Below are 17,250 nucleotides of genomic sequence, written 5' to 3' on the forward strand. Positions count from 1 at the left end.
TGAGCACTATCTGTACACCTAAACAGTGAAAAGGCAACACATATACTATGGTGCATAAAAATTTATGAACCCTTTTGAATATTCAATATTTCTGCATAAATGCAACCTAAAATGTGATGTTCTCCAGACGTTTTAAAAACAACACATGGCTCCTTTCCCTCAATACATAAATGAACAAGTATAATATTTTTGACTCATTTGCTTATTTGTGTTTTCTTTATCTAGCTTTATATTTTTGTCAACTTTACTTTCCACCATGTAAATCTCACCCTAATAATACTCAAGATAGCTTCAAATAGACATATCCATTTCTAATTCTGACAAACAATTTGCTTGGGAAGTGCAGCATCCAATTAGACAAAGGAAAATAGAAAGCTGAAGGCGTTGTGTCTAGGACCAACAGGCTTGAACTAAAATACAATCCTACAAACTAGCTCCTATTTATCTCCTCAACTGATCATCTAATGGTTTCATATCCATCATTCTTCTTGCTCTGTTTACACATACTTCCCTAATTTCTGAGGACACTCCTCGAGGCTCCTCCTTAGTTTCCCCAGTTTTTGTCGAAGTCAAAGTGATAAGTTCATTGTCATTCTTTGCTCTGTATACTTGGCTGGAATTGGACGCACACCAGACGGATTTTGGGTGGGGCTCAATGTTCTTCACAGCTCACAGAGAATGGGCATATCAGGTAAGTGCCAATGCCCTTTCTCCAGATGAGACCATCCAGGCATGGGACATACCAAAGCTTGGCGTGTCCTACGGGAGAGTCTCCGTCTGGTTCGGAGTCGCCTCTTGTTACATGTGGACCCATTGCAAAACTTTTTCTGAAAGCTGCTTCTGTGGAAGTGTAAATGTCCAACTTATAGTGCCTTATGAAAGGTGACAGTGAAGCCCACGTTGCCACCCTACAGATCTCATCAATCGACGGTTGAGTCGCCCAAGTAGGTGATGTTGCAGCACACCTAGTTGAATGTGTTGCAATACCTGTAGGTACAGTCTCATAAGTGTTTGCAATCGTGGCTCGCAGCCATCTGCCAACTGTTGATGATGTGACCTTCCTTCCTTGAGTAGAAGGTTGAAAGGAGACGAAGAGCACCTCACCTTCCTAAAAGATGCAGTCCTGTCTATGTAGATTTGGAGTGCATGTTGTACATCTAATAGATGCCACTGTTGCTCTAAACTGTGAGATGGTCTAGGACAGAAGTTGGGGAGTATCAACTCCTGTGCTCTGTAGAAGTGCTCTCCCAATTTTGGGAACAAAGATTGGATCTAAACGAAGGACAGCTCTGTCAAAATGGAAAATGTAGAAGTGGCTAGGGTGGCTAACTCAGAAATTTGTCTTGAAGATGTTATCGCTACTAAGAACACTACCTTGTATGTAAGTAGGTGGAGACTCATGATTCTCAGAGGCTCAAAAGGTTGTTTTGTGAGTGCTGTGAGAATCCTTTTTAGATCCCAGGTGGGGTATCCATGGAGCACTGGGAGACTGCTCAGATCATCCAGAGAGTGGGACATACCAAAGCTTGGCTGTCCTACGGGAGGGACTCCGTCTGGGGTGGAGACTCTCGTGGTTCCTCGATAACCCGCTGAAGGACTCATCTGCCAAACAAGGCCTCCGCTGAGGCAAATATGTCTATCTTATAATGCCTAATGAAAGGAGACGGGGAGGCCCAAGTAGCGGCCCGACAAATGTCCGAGATTGGAGCCTCTGTAGCCCAGGCTGCCGAGGTAGCCGCACTTCTGGTGGAATGTGCAGTGACCCCGCTGGGAACTGGCAAAGCCTTAGACAAATAAGCCTTAGCGATAGTGGCTCTGATCCATCGGCCAATGGTAGAAGGTGACACCTTGTGGCCTAAGGTCTTGGGTTGAAAGGAAAGGAATAGGGATTCGGACCTCCTAAAGGGTTGTGTGCGTTTGATGTAAATGCGGAGTGCCTGTCTCACATCCAGGGTGTGCCACCGCTTCTCCCTCTCCCACGAGGGATTGGGACAGAAGTTAGGGAGTGTGAGTTCTTTTGCTCTGTGAAAGGTTGAGTTGACCTTGGGCAAAAAGGTCGGGTCAGGTCGGAGAACTACCCGGTCAGCATGGAAGATGCAGAGGTCCTTTCTCACCAACAGGGCTGCTATCTCTGAGATTTGGCGTGCTGAAGTAACCGCCACCAGGAACACGACTTTGAAAGTTAAGAATTGGAGGGTGGACTCCCTGAGAGGCTCTAAGGGAGGTTTAGTGAGGGCCACAAGGACCTTGTTAAGGTCCCAGGTGGGGTATCGATGCACGGCAGGGGGACAAAGGTTAGTGGCTCCCCTGAGGAAGGCCCTGATGCGAGGGTGGTGAGAAAGGGGCTCAAGATTGTTGCCGGAGACAACAGTCGAGAGAGCCGCTACCTGGCGTCTCAAGGTGTTAGGAGAAAGCCCTCTCCTCAGCCCGTCTTGGAGGTAATCCAAAACTTGAGCAATGGAGGGCGAGAGCGGATTGACCTGGGAACTATGGCACCACTTGCAGAAACTGACCCAGGTGGCATTATATATTCGGTTAGTTGAGGGCCGTCTGGCGGCTAAGATGGTGTTAATAACTTGGTCGGATAGCTTCTCGTTTCTTAACCATTCCCGCTCAACCTCCAAACGGCTAATTGGAGCTATTGGGGGTCCAGATGTTGAAGGGGCCCCTGGGAAAGGGAGATCCTGTCCGGAGGGATTTTCCAGGGAGGAGCCACAGATAGGTTGCGGAGGTCCGCAAACCATGGACGTCTGGGCCAGTAGGGGGCCACCAGTAGTAGTTCTGCTCTTTCTTGGATCAGCTTCTGTATGACTCTGGGGAGCAGAGCTAATGGGGGGAATGCGTACAGGAGTCCCAGGGGCCACGGGCAATGAAGGGCATTGTGGTTCTCGGCCCCGGGGGAAACAGCCTAACTCTGCGAAGGCTGAGCATAAACTGGGGAACGCTGCAAGGGACCACGTGATGGAGGGCGGAGCGTTCCTCAGTAATTAAGCTCAGCCTACACAGACGCAGACTGGAGCACCGCCCACTCTCTGGATGATCCGAGCAGCTCAAAGGAGAATAGCTCAGCCTATCGGACGAGAGAAAGAAGCACACACACCCCATGCCTGGATGCTCTCGTCTGGAGAACCACTGCCTTATATTAAATTCACTTAAATTTAAAACATTCTATTTAAGTTTTAAGAAAAAAATGAATCTCAAATATCTAACATAATTTGATACTGTTTTGCAGAAGATGCCAAAATCTAATTGTTTTTCTTTTCAGTCTAGGGGAATCAAGCCAGAATTCAATCCCATGCAATGCTAAATCATTTAACACAAATGGCTCCGCATTACTCTCTTTTCTTTATTGATTTCCACTGAAAAAGTTGAAAGATAGAGAATGATCACACCCCTTTAAAATACTCAGACACACAAAATAGCCTTGTGAACTTATTTTAGTACTTCAATAGCTTTGACCTTTAAACTCTGAATGTAAGTTGGTGACAGAAGCAGGAAAGAATGTTTCATCTATGTTGCAACATCAACAAGAACTATATTTCTGCAGTCTCTTATCATAGATGTCTAAAAATTAGGAGAAATGAAAAGGAAGATCACATAAAGAACACATGAATGACAGAAAGCAAAAGCAACAACAAATGATTCTATAATATGTGCTTTATATGCATATATTATATAGAAATTATAATTCTATTACAATGAGATATGAGGGATTGTCAACAAAAATGTTTTATAATATTCTTAGAAATTTTATTTATTTATCTATCAAGCCTAAGAGCATTTCTGAACTATATCTGTATCTCTCTTTCTATCGTAAGTATATTTCATGTATAGCCTTTCCAAACGATTAAATTATTGTCCTAGATTATTGTCATTTTTCCATAACAGATTTACAAGTTTTTCCCCAATACTGACAGAGTATTATTGCTAGAAGCAGTAGTGATGAGAAGAGTTTCTGAAGATAAGTACAGTTTTAATCAAAAACAAAGTATTTAAAATTTATTTTGGCTAAAAACTAACAATTTTTCAAAAATCACAGGACACAATTTGATATAAGGAGAAGGAATATTCTCACATTATTGATGGTAGCTCACTTCCCTGAAAATTAGCTAATCTCTTAACACAGTGAAAAAATTAATAGAATTCTGTTTATTAACATGAAGTAACCACAAAATGGTCAAAACACAATTGCAGATTGTTATTAAATGAGATTGATTTTTAATGCAGACTGATTTCTAAAATGTTATTGTCCCTATTGTTTATATACAATTTAAGGAACCAAGCAGGGGTGGGATATGACAGGGTTAACTACCGGTTCGGGATTTACGAGGTTCGGTGATTTATGATGTGCTTCCCTGCTGAGAGCCATGCGCCTGTAAATCGTCATCAGCACGCTGCGTGCAGAGAAGCAGCCTTTGAAATAGCCCCCTTTTCCTGCCTTTTTAACTGCAGCTGTGCCTCGTTCGGCAGCTGAAGTTGAAAAATCAGGAAATAAAGATCAGGTAAAAGCCCAGGTGGGCGGGTGGGCAAAAACATCATCAGACATAGAACCGGTTCTATGTCTCCTGATCTTCAGAGCTACCGGTTCTACAGAGATGGACAGAACCGGTAGAAGCCCACCCCTGGAACCAAGTGGTAAATATCAAAATGTTCAACTAAGGTTTCATTATAAGGATGCTGAAGAGTTCACTGCTTCACAAACAGTTATGCAAAACTCTTAAATCTTCCATTTCAACCACAGACCATCCCTGGAACAGCATGATCCTGGAAGAAGTTTAGTCTGATCTGGAAGAATTACAGAATATTCCGAAATTCTCCAAAAAGTACTATTCCCAAACTGGGAGTTCTGTGTATCTCCATTTCAATTAATTTGCCTTAGATGCAGCTAATTCAAGATGGTGGCTTGGTATCATTTCTATGCCATCAAGATCATTATAGCTTTGAAAGCAAAGCTTTATTACAATGTGTATAGCACAAAGCAGTTTGCCCATTAAGACAACTGTATTATACAGTATATGTATTCTTCAGGACCAGGAACTGTATTCTGCTGATATATCACTATTAATTTGCAGCACACCTTTAAGGGTTTTTTTGTCTTCCTACTCCACCACCACCACTGCTAATAGAAACTTGTGATTGAAAGGCCTTTTAACAGTATTATACAAACAAATCCCTGATGATTTAAGATGCCATACTCTTTTAATTTGAAATATATGGGCTTCATTCTGCATATGCTATTCTTCAATTTAATGGACCCAAGATTTGGGTGCAGGTGAAACTATTACATCTAATAGGCTGCAGAGTGTTATCTAACCAGTTTGGTCCAACTTGTAAGAAACAATTGTTAATTCCACCCACCCAGATATTAGCACAGCTTAGTCAAACCTCACATTTTCTGCCAGACCAGGGAAAGTGAAAGGCCCAGAGCATGTCTGAGCAAGTAGAGGCAACAACTGCAACAGTATCATAGTTCAGAATTTCCAGACAGTCAGAATAAGAAAAAAAAATGAAGTTAAACACCAAATGATGAACATATTTTCTCTTCTATTGGTACTAATGAAAAACATAGTTTCTACTGATACTTTTTAAAAAGAATGCTGTTATACTTAGGGATTATGGATAATGCATACCTATTGAAGTCAGAAGGACTGTAGGTAGAAAACTGTGTTACATCACCAGTTCTAAGCAGATGTGTGACTAGTGAATTTAGAATTTCAGTTGAGCTAAACTATTAGACCCTAAAGGGATGGATACACACACACACACACACACACACACACACACACACACACAAGCCCTTTTATGACTTGTGGACTTCAACTTCCAGAATTCATGAGCCAGCTTTGCTGGGACTTGAAGTCCACAAGTCATAAAAGGACATAGTTCCCCACCTCTGCTTTAAAGTATCTTACTTATCTAACTGGGTATATATCAACAAGGATTTAAAAATGGGGTAGGAGTTAAATGAAGAACAAATAATTCTTTCTAATCATTTATATTTCCACTATTCTTATTCAATAGGAATATCATGCTGTTTCTCCTTATGCCTTCAGTTATTTGAAGAAAACAAATGCAATCAGGTTCTCTCTCCTTTCATTATTAAGAAATATTATCCAGATGAAAAGAAATTCTTTATATGGAACAATTTTTTCTGTCAAATCTCACTTTCCCAAACCACTTCATTTTCCAAAAGCTCTCATTTAATTTTAGTTAACTTGTATTATTTAGGACAAATTCCTGCCTTCATGGCATCAAGATGACAAAAGTCAATCCTATGTGAATTTTTTTTTCATTGTACTGCAAAGTTTGAGAACATCACCTTATTGGCATTGTTATTTGTTGTGTTTTTTAAAATAATACAGTTGTTTTGAAGAAGCATTGCTGTGTTACATTAACTTTAACATTTTTCAGTTTGAAGGGTTAATATGACAATTGTTAGGGTACCTAGATGTTAGTTAATTTGCATAACATTTAATACACTGAACAACAAACCACTGCCAACAAACCACTTCTAACTAATTACTGCCAACTACAGATTATGCCTGAAATCTGTCCATCCTTTCTCTAGACTACTGATCCTGATATGTATTTTTTCTTATTTACACTTATTAAGTAGAATTTCCAAGCTCCTGCTATTAAAACAGAATTTTAAAATTTCAAATTATGGAGTAAAAAGTACAAAAGAATTGACAAATATACTGTATACATTACTAATAAGGCCATATTTTTATGTCATACAAAAAGCAAATTTCTCTTTCTTTCCCAATATTTTCCCTTGTGAATAGTTTTCTGGATCAAAAATTATATTTTCAGCAAAATGTTAAAGTACCGAAACAGATCAGGGAGGGAGGGGAAGGAAAATAAAGGGAAATTCCTATTGTGTAACTAGAAATTTGTTCCGGTGGTACATGTAACTCTGTACAGTGGAACAAATAAAAGCTTTACAGCAAAACTTACTTGGGATAGACTGGCTCATACAGGTATTTGTCTCTTGCAGAAAGAAGATTGAAAAATAATATGTATCCATTTGCAGTCTGAAAGATAAGATAGACAAAATTTTAAAATGCATAATTTAAAATTTTCAGAAAAATCAGAGTTGTCAGTAATTTAAACTCCATATATTTAAAACATTTGGAATGTTATACTCAAGGGAAAAATGAAAACAGGTAGTCCTCAGCTACAACCATTTTTTCTGTGACCATTTGAAATTATGGTAGCACTGAATAAAGAAACTTATGATCCATGCCCCAAATTACAGCCATTGCAATGCCCCCATGTAACCCTATGGTTATGTGTTCATAATTCAGGCCCTTGGTGGTTCACCCAAACTTATAAACGCAAAGGCTCTTCAATTCCCCCCACCGCCTATCTCCTCCTGATCTCTACAAATGTTCCCTGAGCTAATGGCACTCTCCCATTGGATGAAATTACCTCCAGCTTCCCCCATTGGCTGACATTCTTATTTGTATCTCCCTATTGGACCAGGCTGAGGAGCCACATGTACTAAAGCGTTTACTGGAAAAGCTGAGGGACCAAGCCCAGAATGGCTTGATTGGGATGGGCACTCGCGTAATGACCCACAGTTCTCAGTTAATGATTACAATGGGAAGCAACAGAACTGCTGTCGTAAGTCAGTGTGATCATGTAACGTCTCACTGTACAACCACACCAACTGATAACAGAAGTCCCAGTGCCAATTATGATCATAACTCAAGGTCTATTTGTAACTCAAATCAAATCAAATTTTATTCATTGATCAGCATAAATCAAGCACATTCTTTCTTGTAATACTGTTGAATATGAGAATATACACATACACATACCACACACACAGACACACACACATGACTAATTTAGTTTGCTACCCATATACTTAACCCTAAACTCCTATGGAATTTATTAATTTTCCCCAATATACAAATAATCTTAATTGTGACTTAATGGGGAGTAATCATTTGTTTTTTAATGAAAAGATAGGTTTTCATTATTTTCTCTATTTACATTTATGAATTTTTTAAAAAATATTAGATCATACAGTCTTGCTTCCAAGTCATCCATAATACATATTTATAAACAAACTTGATAAACAACATTATCTGTTTTTATTTTTACTCAGAAGATACTTTTTGTCCACGACATATTGAAGCTTTATATTTCAGCCAAATTAATAGCAGGAAAAAAGTTTAAGAAAACCTTAAGACAAAAGATACTTAAAAGGCAGAGTTTATATTTTGAGAGAAAGAACACAATATCACGGTTCAAACACCTGATTTTTTACATTTTCATTCTTTAGTTTCAGTATATTGTTTTATTCATTTAATCCTAACCTCCCCATTTGATGGGTAACTGCCCACAATACTAATAAGCATTTTCCCCCAAATTAAACTAAATTGGACTCTAAATCAAAAGCAGACATTTAAAAGAATGTTAACTAGATTCCTTTTTTAAAATAGTTTAATATATTTCTCAGACAGAAAGAGAAAAAAAAGGTTTCAGATTTCTTTCCAAGCATGGTTTTCTGTTTTTCAGTTAAGAATATGATGGAGAAGGAAAGCATATTTCCACAGCTGGTCCACCTACTGATATTTTCTTCAATATTTGAAGTAAAACTATTATAAATCTAAAGACAGACAGAAGTGTTTATATAAGTATATATTACAATTTCCAGATTGTTATAATTAAATTCAGTGTTTGAAAGAAACAAAAGGAACAAGATAGCACTGTCTATTTAATCTTGCATTCTTTACTATTATCTGTCTTTAAATAATTTATTCATTTGCTAAGTCACGCTACAAGAAAGTGTAAGACAACACTATGCAGTAGAAGTATCAACCTGACATCAGCATAGATGCACATTCTTGAGTTCCATTTGTCATACAAATTAATAATGTTACAAGGCTCAGTTCTGTATATACTGACATGAAAAAAGGCTGAATGTGACATATTTAACCTACATTTTTCTGTAACAATTATGACTCCAACATGTTATTATTTTATATTCAGTTGTATACTTTTAAGAAGCTACCATTAACTTTCATTGGAATTTGTATTAGTAAACAGATATAGGTTTAAATATAGATTCTTCTAAAAATAGGAATTATCATTATGGAAAGCTACAGCAGCCCAGAAGAATGATCAAGTTTTTTAAGCAACCCAAACCCAATCTTGCCAGGTTTGGATTAAAAGATCCAGGCTATCATGTAAGAAAAACTGAAGTCTTGTAAGGTTTGGGATATCAATCTTCTAATATTTCAAAGAGATATTTTGAATGAAACTAAATGCCTGTTACCTGGCTTCCTTTTCCCCACAAGAAATCTCATGGATAATGCAGATTTTAATTGCAGATTTGATGGAAGGAAGTTAAGAAGAGTTATAAATTTATACTACTTCATTTTGAAATGGAATGCAGAAGTGAGAAATGGTTTTCTTTCTCCCCTATTCCTTCACTAGTAAATATTGTGCTATTATAGTTTTAAAATGTGATATTGTTTATGATATGAGCCATGGTGGAACAACGGTTAGAATGCAATATTGCAGGTAACTCGGCCCATGGCAGGAGTTCGATCCTGATGGGGGGGCTTGAGGTTGACTCAGCCTTTCATCCTTCTGAGGTCAGTAAAATGAGGACCCAAATTGTCAGAGGCAATATGTTGACTCTGTAAACCACTTAGACAGTGCTCTAAAGCACTATGAAGGAGTATATAAGTCTAAGTACTATTGCTATATTGATATTATGTAATATTATTTTGGCCACAAATCCAAAGCAAAGCAGATTACAGCTTCAGTGCTGTATGTGGTTGGAAATCTGATTCTTCAGATTCCCTTAATGTCAAATCATTTTTTTTCTGAGCAAGGTTCAAGCTACATGCTGCACTATGTTGAAACTTCCAGATAATAATTTAGCTTGGTCAAACAATAAACTTTAGTCAGAGTGTTTTTCAAAAAGAATAAAAAAACTGTGGCTTCCCTTCATATTTGTGTATTATTGAAAGATAATGCAAATAATAATAATTGATTGCTCCAATACTTCAAGTCTTGATAGAGAAAACATATTATAATTACATCATGTTTCAGCACTGGACCTTGCTCCTCTTTGCTTTCCAAGAATTAAAATGAGTTAATTTTAATATCATTGAAACAAACTGCTATGATACTTAACGACTATTTTGTCAAGTTCCATCAGTGTTTCAAACTAAGCTCACAACATTATAACCTTTATCACACCAGATTCATCAGTGTTCTTCATTTATTTTTAAATATGTTAACGCTGACTGGAATACTGCTATTTAGAAAATCTATTGAGATTTTGAAAAATTGACAGCAAGAGATTACTAGCAATATAATAAAACAACAGTCAAGATTTGGCACTTTTAATAATTTAAAGCTTGAAGATAAAGACTATTATTTTCTTTAATTATTAATTGAAAACATATAATAAAGTATAGGATACCAAATTTAAATTCACATTCAGGTATAAGGTTTTTCAAAATAAATTAGTTTTTCAAAATAAATTAGTTTATCAATATGGTTATATTTTATAGACTGAACATTATGATACATGGAAAGATAATGGGTAATAATTATGGTTTGCTGGATTACAAAAATCTACTTTATTAGATTTCTTGAATAACAACCATATCAAATTATAAAGTTGTTCTTTTTTAAAAAAATCAAATATTTTCACAACTTTGACACAAATATATACAAAAACTGCCTTAAAATAGTGCTTTGGAATGTAAAAAAATAGCTAATGGCCAACTATCATTCTGAAGAAAATTAGCCAATCAAGCAAGTAAACAAGGGCAGTAACTGTGGCCTCATAATCTCCCTGTGCATCATTCAGAGAACCTCAAGACTGCGGTGACAAATTAAGGAATATACCAAACAATTAAAATGAAGAGTTTCAAATCTTAGCAGAAAATGAAGTAAGCATGTTTCACCTCTAAGAGGCTGTGTTTGTGTTTAATATATTACAAGGATTAATACTATTTAAAGATGTGAATATACATTTGAATGAGATACTAAAAATTCAGAATGTATGTCTTTATGAAGAATAGTTTTATAAAGCATAATGCAAACCCAAATTCAGACATATTCAGACAAGTTATTGCTGAATCACAGGATACTGAATCTTTATGTATCTTTATGTATTTGGAGGAAAGACAAAAAAGAGTGCCCAAAGGATTCTGTTATAGCCTTGTGGAACAGCCCTAGCTTAAAGAGATGGCACCTGACTCTCAGATCATGGTTGCTCTAAACAAATATATATATATATATGAAAAATATAGATATCAATTCAATCTACATTTTAAATTTAGTTTTAAATTAATTTTCTATCTGTTTCAATAAACCATTATGTGAAACATCTCTCTATTAGAATCATAAAATAACTTTATACAAGTTTCTTTACTTACCGAAACAGCTATCGTGGTACTGTCAGGCTTCCACTCAGTTTGGTCATAATGTCCAAATTGCAACACAGCTTTTAGTGTTTCTTTGTAGCTTACAATTAGCACACTGGGCTAGGATAAGAAGAGAGATAGTATACAATGTTATCTTTTTTAAAGGTTAAATCTACTAGCTATTACTTTCATAAATTTGACTCCTTCAAATAGCTTTAAACACTTTAAGTGATAGCACACCTACCTAATTCTTTTTAAAGAAGACTACAGTACGACTATAAAAATAATTGTTTATTTATATTTTCTAAGTTGTTGTTTTATATCTAAATTCAATGCATAATACCGAATACATTTATTAACATGTTTAAGAAGCTCCCTCCTAGCAAACTAATTAAGAATTGTGGCTAGGAAAATCAAAGACTTCCTCATTTCAAAACAATATAATCTTACTTACTTGGCAAATAACAAATTAAGTATGATGCCTTAAAATGTTCTGCTTAAAAAATATGACTCATGCATTATTACCAGTTTTAAACATTTATTCAAGATATACAGCTATCATTCAAAATGATTCAATTTAGATAGAATAATTATTCCAAAGTGAGAAATGTATTAATAAAAGCTAATGTTGCATCACAATTCTCAGGCTTGGAAAGATCAGAACATTCTCTCTTGCTCAGAAATGTTTATTTTAACAAATGACTGAGCATTTGTTCAGGAATTTGTTTTATAATGATATTTGATTTCCATCATTTGCAGCACAAAGTTTCAGATCTATATTAGAAACACTGGGAAGTAAGCTGATGATTCACCAAGATGCTAATTTATAAATTCCCTAGAGTATCAATAACAAGTATATTAAAAGATTATAAAACAAATATAGTATGTATGCCAAAACTATAGGTTTTTTCCCAAGGGTAGGATTTACCGGTTCTGTCTGGCTCTCTAGAACCAGTAGCTCTGAAGAGCAGCAGACACAGAACCGGTAGAATCCCACCCCGCAAAAGGTAAATCACCAAACCAGTAGTTACACTGGTCAGATCCCACCCATTTTTTTCCATTTATGAATAGCTAAATAAAAATAGAGTATTATTCAAGAATTTGCTTTTATTGCAAAACAATAATTTCTTGAATATTTACTTTTCAAATTATTGCACTGTTTTTAGATACATCTGGACAGATTTATGGTTTTTCAATGCTATTTTTCTAAACAAAGGCTAATAGAATGTTACATGTGCAGTGTGATACATTTCCACCACAGATTCTACAATCAATAGATAGAAAAGCTATGATCATTATCCAACTACTTATTAATTTTATTGTAATGCCTGGTTTCTAGTATATTCAAATAAGTAACCTGAATAATATCTGCATGTTTAATCTTTTAAATGGATATCTGAAAAACTGCTTATCTCCAATTGTCTCTACCTGACTAGTATGTTCCAGCAAAATGAGTGTGCTCCAGCTCCCCTCCATTAAACCTCACTTTGTGGGACCTAGGAAGCATGCCTTTTGGTCCCACCCTCTAAAACAGCATTCCCTCAGAGATAAGGGCGGCATCTTTTTCTCAAAGGAGTCTGGAAAGCTTGAAAACCTGGCTTTAGTTGCAGATCTGGGGATGATGTTAATTATTTGTCTAAGGCCCCTATTTTGTAGATTTTGCTGTTTACGCAGTGGCTAAGACACTGAGCTTGTCGATCAGAAAGGTCAGCAGTTCAGCCATTTGAATCCCTAGCACCGCATAAGAGAGTGAGCTCCCATTCCTTGTCCCAGCTTCTGCTAACCTAGCAGTTCAAAAGCATGTAAAAAATGCAAGTAGAAAAATAGGGACCAGTGTGGTAGGAAGGTAACAGTGTTCCATGCGTCTTCAGTGTTTAGTCATGCTGGCCACATGACCATGGAGACGTCTTCGGACAGCGCTGGCTCTTTGGCTTTATAATGGAGATGAGCACCATCCCCTAGAGCTGGAAACGATAGCACGTATGTGCGAGAGGAACCTTTACATTTACCTTACATCATTTTAATTGGAGCTATCCATCTGATTCAATGTTTTTAGCCATGGTTATGTTTTATTTTATATTTTTATACACTGCCCAGAGTCTATTGGATTTCAGCCATAAATAGAATAATAATAAATTTACATTCTTATTGTAACCCATGAAATTTAACAGTGTGAAAAAAAATAGTTTTTAAACTCTGTCAAGTCCAAAGCAACCCCAAACTACTATATTAGCACATCATAAATGCAGTAACCTCCTTATCTTGATGCTTCAAATACATTTCAATAATGATAGAAATTCAGATGAAAGGTCATATCTTGAAATGAAGATATGGAATATTAAGATACTGGTATTTTGGCATGTGCTGTTGCAATAATATTACTTCAAACTGTTTCAATTTGGTGCCCCTCCAGTTGTTTTGAATTACAATTTCCATTTCCTCTACTTCCATTGCCATTTAAGGTCTGCAGGCAAGAACAATGGTTGCTATAATCCAAAACACCTGGAAGGCACCACTTGGGAAAGGCTGATATAGAGTTAAAGCACAACCTTGCCTATAACATTTGGCAGTAACTAATGGCAAGTTGTTGCAGAAAATAAGCTGTTGAGGAAAGCAGCATAATTGGAAAAGAGGGCTGCAACACTTAAGAGCAGAGTTTACTGTCTTTAATAATTTCCCCCCAATCAGAAATACTTGTACTTCATTTTACTCTTTTCTCCTTCAATTGGAAATTATACTAAAATTCTAATGTGAATTCAAACATTAAAACTCTCTAATCTTCCAAAACAATTTTACATAGATACCCTACTTTCCCCAAAATAAGACCTATCCTAAAAATAAGCCCTAGCACGTTTTACATATGTGCCAAATATAAGATCTAACCCCCAAATAAGCCTACTTAAGAGCCTGCGCAACCACCTGTCTGCCCATTCCATCTAGTTGCTCAAGATGCCATGGCCACGAGGCAAGGTGGAGTGGTGGTGGAGTTGCCCCATGTGCACCGCACTGGCTTACCTCAGGGCCCCCATAGCCAGACCATCCCTGACCCAACACTTGCCTCATGGCAGCAGCCATGTACAGTAGGAGCCCACGTTGCTACCAGCCCACTTCTGCTTGCTCACGGCCGCAGTGGAGTAGGAGGCTGAGTGCGTGCTGGTGCCATGGCCACGAGGTGAAGCAGGTGTCAGGGTGTGGATGGCCTCATTGCGGGGGCCCTGAGATAAGATGGTTCAGGGTGCGTGGGGTAGCTCCACCCACCCCCACTTCCCCTTGTGGCCTTGCTCAGCCTCCTGCTCCATTGTGGCAGTGAGAAAGCAGAAGTGAGCCAACAGCCATGTGGGGTCTTGCTGGATGGAGTTGCTGGAGTCGCATGTGTGGAGCAGCTTCACCCCCCCTGCCAAGCAAGCAGAAAAAGTAGGCCTCCTGCACATGGGGGAGGGGAAATAAGACACTCCCCGAAAATAAGTCCTGGTGCTTTTTTGGGGACCCAAAAGAAAATAAGACCCAGTGTTAGGAATGTAAGTCACCTAACAGTTATTTGGGTTGGAAATATATAAACCAGGACAGACATTTTAATACTGTATCTTTAAGAGCATGCTAAAACTGTAATTGGGTGTGGTTTCTCAAACGGCCATAAGATGGAGCCAGAAACCTGGGTTCCTTCTGTTGGAGAGAGTTGCTGTTCCTCCTAAATGAGTGTTACTGATCGTGGATGTAAGTCTGTTACTGAACTGTTTTTTGATACTGGACTTTGATATTTGGATTATCCCTGAACTGAACACTGACTGCTTTACCTGTGAATGACTTGGACTGCTTATCTTGGACTGTGCTTAAACATTTATTAAAAGTAAAAACCTACATTTACTGTACAGTGTATCTGTGTGCCTGTGTGTGTGTTATTCTTCACTTCTCTCACTACGTCTCCCTGTATGCACTCATTCTCCTAACGGGGAATTACCTCAATACCCAGTCTTACTTTCAGGGAAACACAGGTATGTATAATTTATTTTATCTCATCCTGCATTTAACTCAGAAATATTGCATAAATTAGAAAAAAAGAAGACTTACTCTTTTTCTTTCTCAGATTATTTATCACTATTATTATGGAGATATATTTTGCAATACAAAATTAGTAAAATGAATTAAATAATCTTATAAGGACCCCATGAAAAGAACCACTTACTAAAATACATATGGTAATCATGCTGGGACATACCTGCTTTTATAAATAGTTTTAAACAGTTTATTCATATTTATACAAACTTTCTATATTTGTAAATTTAACAGGTTCTATTTAAGGATTCTGTTAAGCATCAAGTTTATATTTCTGGTTATTTGCAGGACTGCCTTTCAGGAAGAATATCTACCCATTCCACTAGATTAGATAGGGTAGGCATACTCCCAGAAATCTTCCCATTTGGCGGGAAACTTGGAAGCCTTTTCCATGGCTGATCCTATCTTGTGGAACGCCCTTCCTGGCAATTCAACAGGCCCCCATTCTTCTAACCATTCAGGAAGGCCATTAACACCTGGCTTTTTACTGAGATACTGGATTTGTATGCATGGGAGGAGGGTGACTGAGGGACAATTAAGGTGCAGAGTTATGGCTTACTGTTTAATTGTTTTTATGATTGCTTTATTTATTGGTTTTATTGTTGTTATAGGCTGCCCAAAGTTACTTATGATGAATACTCATATACATCTTTTAAATAATAAGTACTTTGAAATATCTTAGATTCAATTAAAAGAAGTGTTACTTTTTCCCCCACAAGGAAAACTGACAATTGTATAGAAGAAAATGCATTTTATTGGACACAAGCATAGTAGCTAGTCTCAGCATGTAAGCTTACTGCAAGTAAATAACATGCTAAAACAATAAAATCTTGTTTTGTTTCAGACAGGCACTAGCAAGAACCATAATCATTCATTAATTTTAAACAGTTGCCCTTTCAGAAGATAGGATAAGAAGCAAGACTTAAATTTATTATAAATATATTTTATGTTAACATACTTCTAAAGATAATTTCACTACACATCAAAAGAGCAGAAAAATATTTTATGGATTTAGTATTTATTTACATAGAGCCTATAAATATTTACCTCAGAGAAACCTCCACTGAAATCTTACTTCTGAATAGACATGTATAGAAACATTAGCATCAACTCATCTTATTTTATATACTGGTAAAATTACTTAGAATTCAAGACAATGGAAGAGAATAGCAAGGAGAAAGTACAAAAGAAGTTTGACTATGTTTAGATTAGAGTTGAGAAGCCATTTTAAAAATGCTTTTTATTTGTTCCATTCTACAGAAGATAGAGCATTCTGGAACCGTTCTACAAACAATGAACGAATTCTTATCTCAAGTCAATATTGCTACCTTCATCTTTTCAGAATTATTTCAGTTCCTTCAGACATTCTTGATTTATTCATTTGCTTTATGTCCTGATATCAAAGAAGACTTTTTTTTCAAAATCATACATAGAAATTTTAGTTTTCCTTATGCATTATCATTTCAAGTGCATTTCATTTTTCCATCATTTACACAAGAGCTTAAACATTTGAAAGAAAACGCACATAGCACTTAAGCATATTATCAATTATAAATACTAACTAGTGTTTAAAAGATGATTAAAATTTCAGTCTTTTTTTTTTATAAAATTTTTTATTGTTTTTAACACACAAACAAACAGACAAAACATAAAAGCATCAGCTCTCCCATATTTATATACAAACAGTGAGTCGGTTGGTTCATCAGTTTTGTGCATTCACTTCGTAGTCACAATTGCAATTACCTTATATAATAACTCTTATTGTCAATGCAAACTTATATATCATCATATCATT

At 36.7% G+C, this 17,250-nt stretch overlaps 1 protein-coding gene across 1 annotated transcript in view; it reads right to left on the reverse strand.

The window, feature by feature from the left end:
• The window catches only part of RIC1 (RIC1 partner of RAB6A GEF complex), a 62,856-nt gene that overhangs the window by 25,972 nt on the left and 19,634 nt on the right, over positions 1-17,250 (reverse strand). Inside the window, exons 2-3 of the mRNA XM_026703730.2 lie at positions 11,415-11,522; positions 6,958-7,034 (exon numbers count right to left, since the gene is read on the reverse strand). Of these exons, the coding sequence (XP_026559515.2) occupies positions 6,958-7,034; positions 11,415-11,522 (185 nt within the window). The remainder of the gene's footprint in view (positions 1-6,957; positions 7,035-11,414; positions 11,523-17,250) is intronic.

Source organism: Pseudonaja textilis, chromosome 2, assembly GCF_049901715.1.
Source record: "Pseudonaja textilis isolate UNSWEBS1 chromosome 2, rPseTex1.2, whole genome shotgun sequence".
In the NCBI taxonomy this organism is placed as follows: domain Eukaryota; kingdom Metazoa; phylum Chordata; class Lepidosauria; order Squamata; family Elapidae; genus Pseudonaja; species Pseudonaja textilis.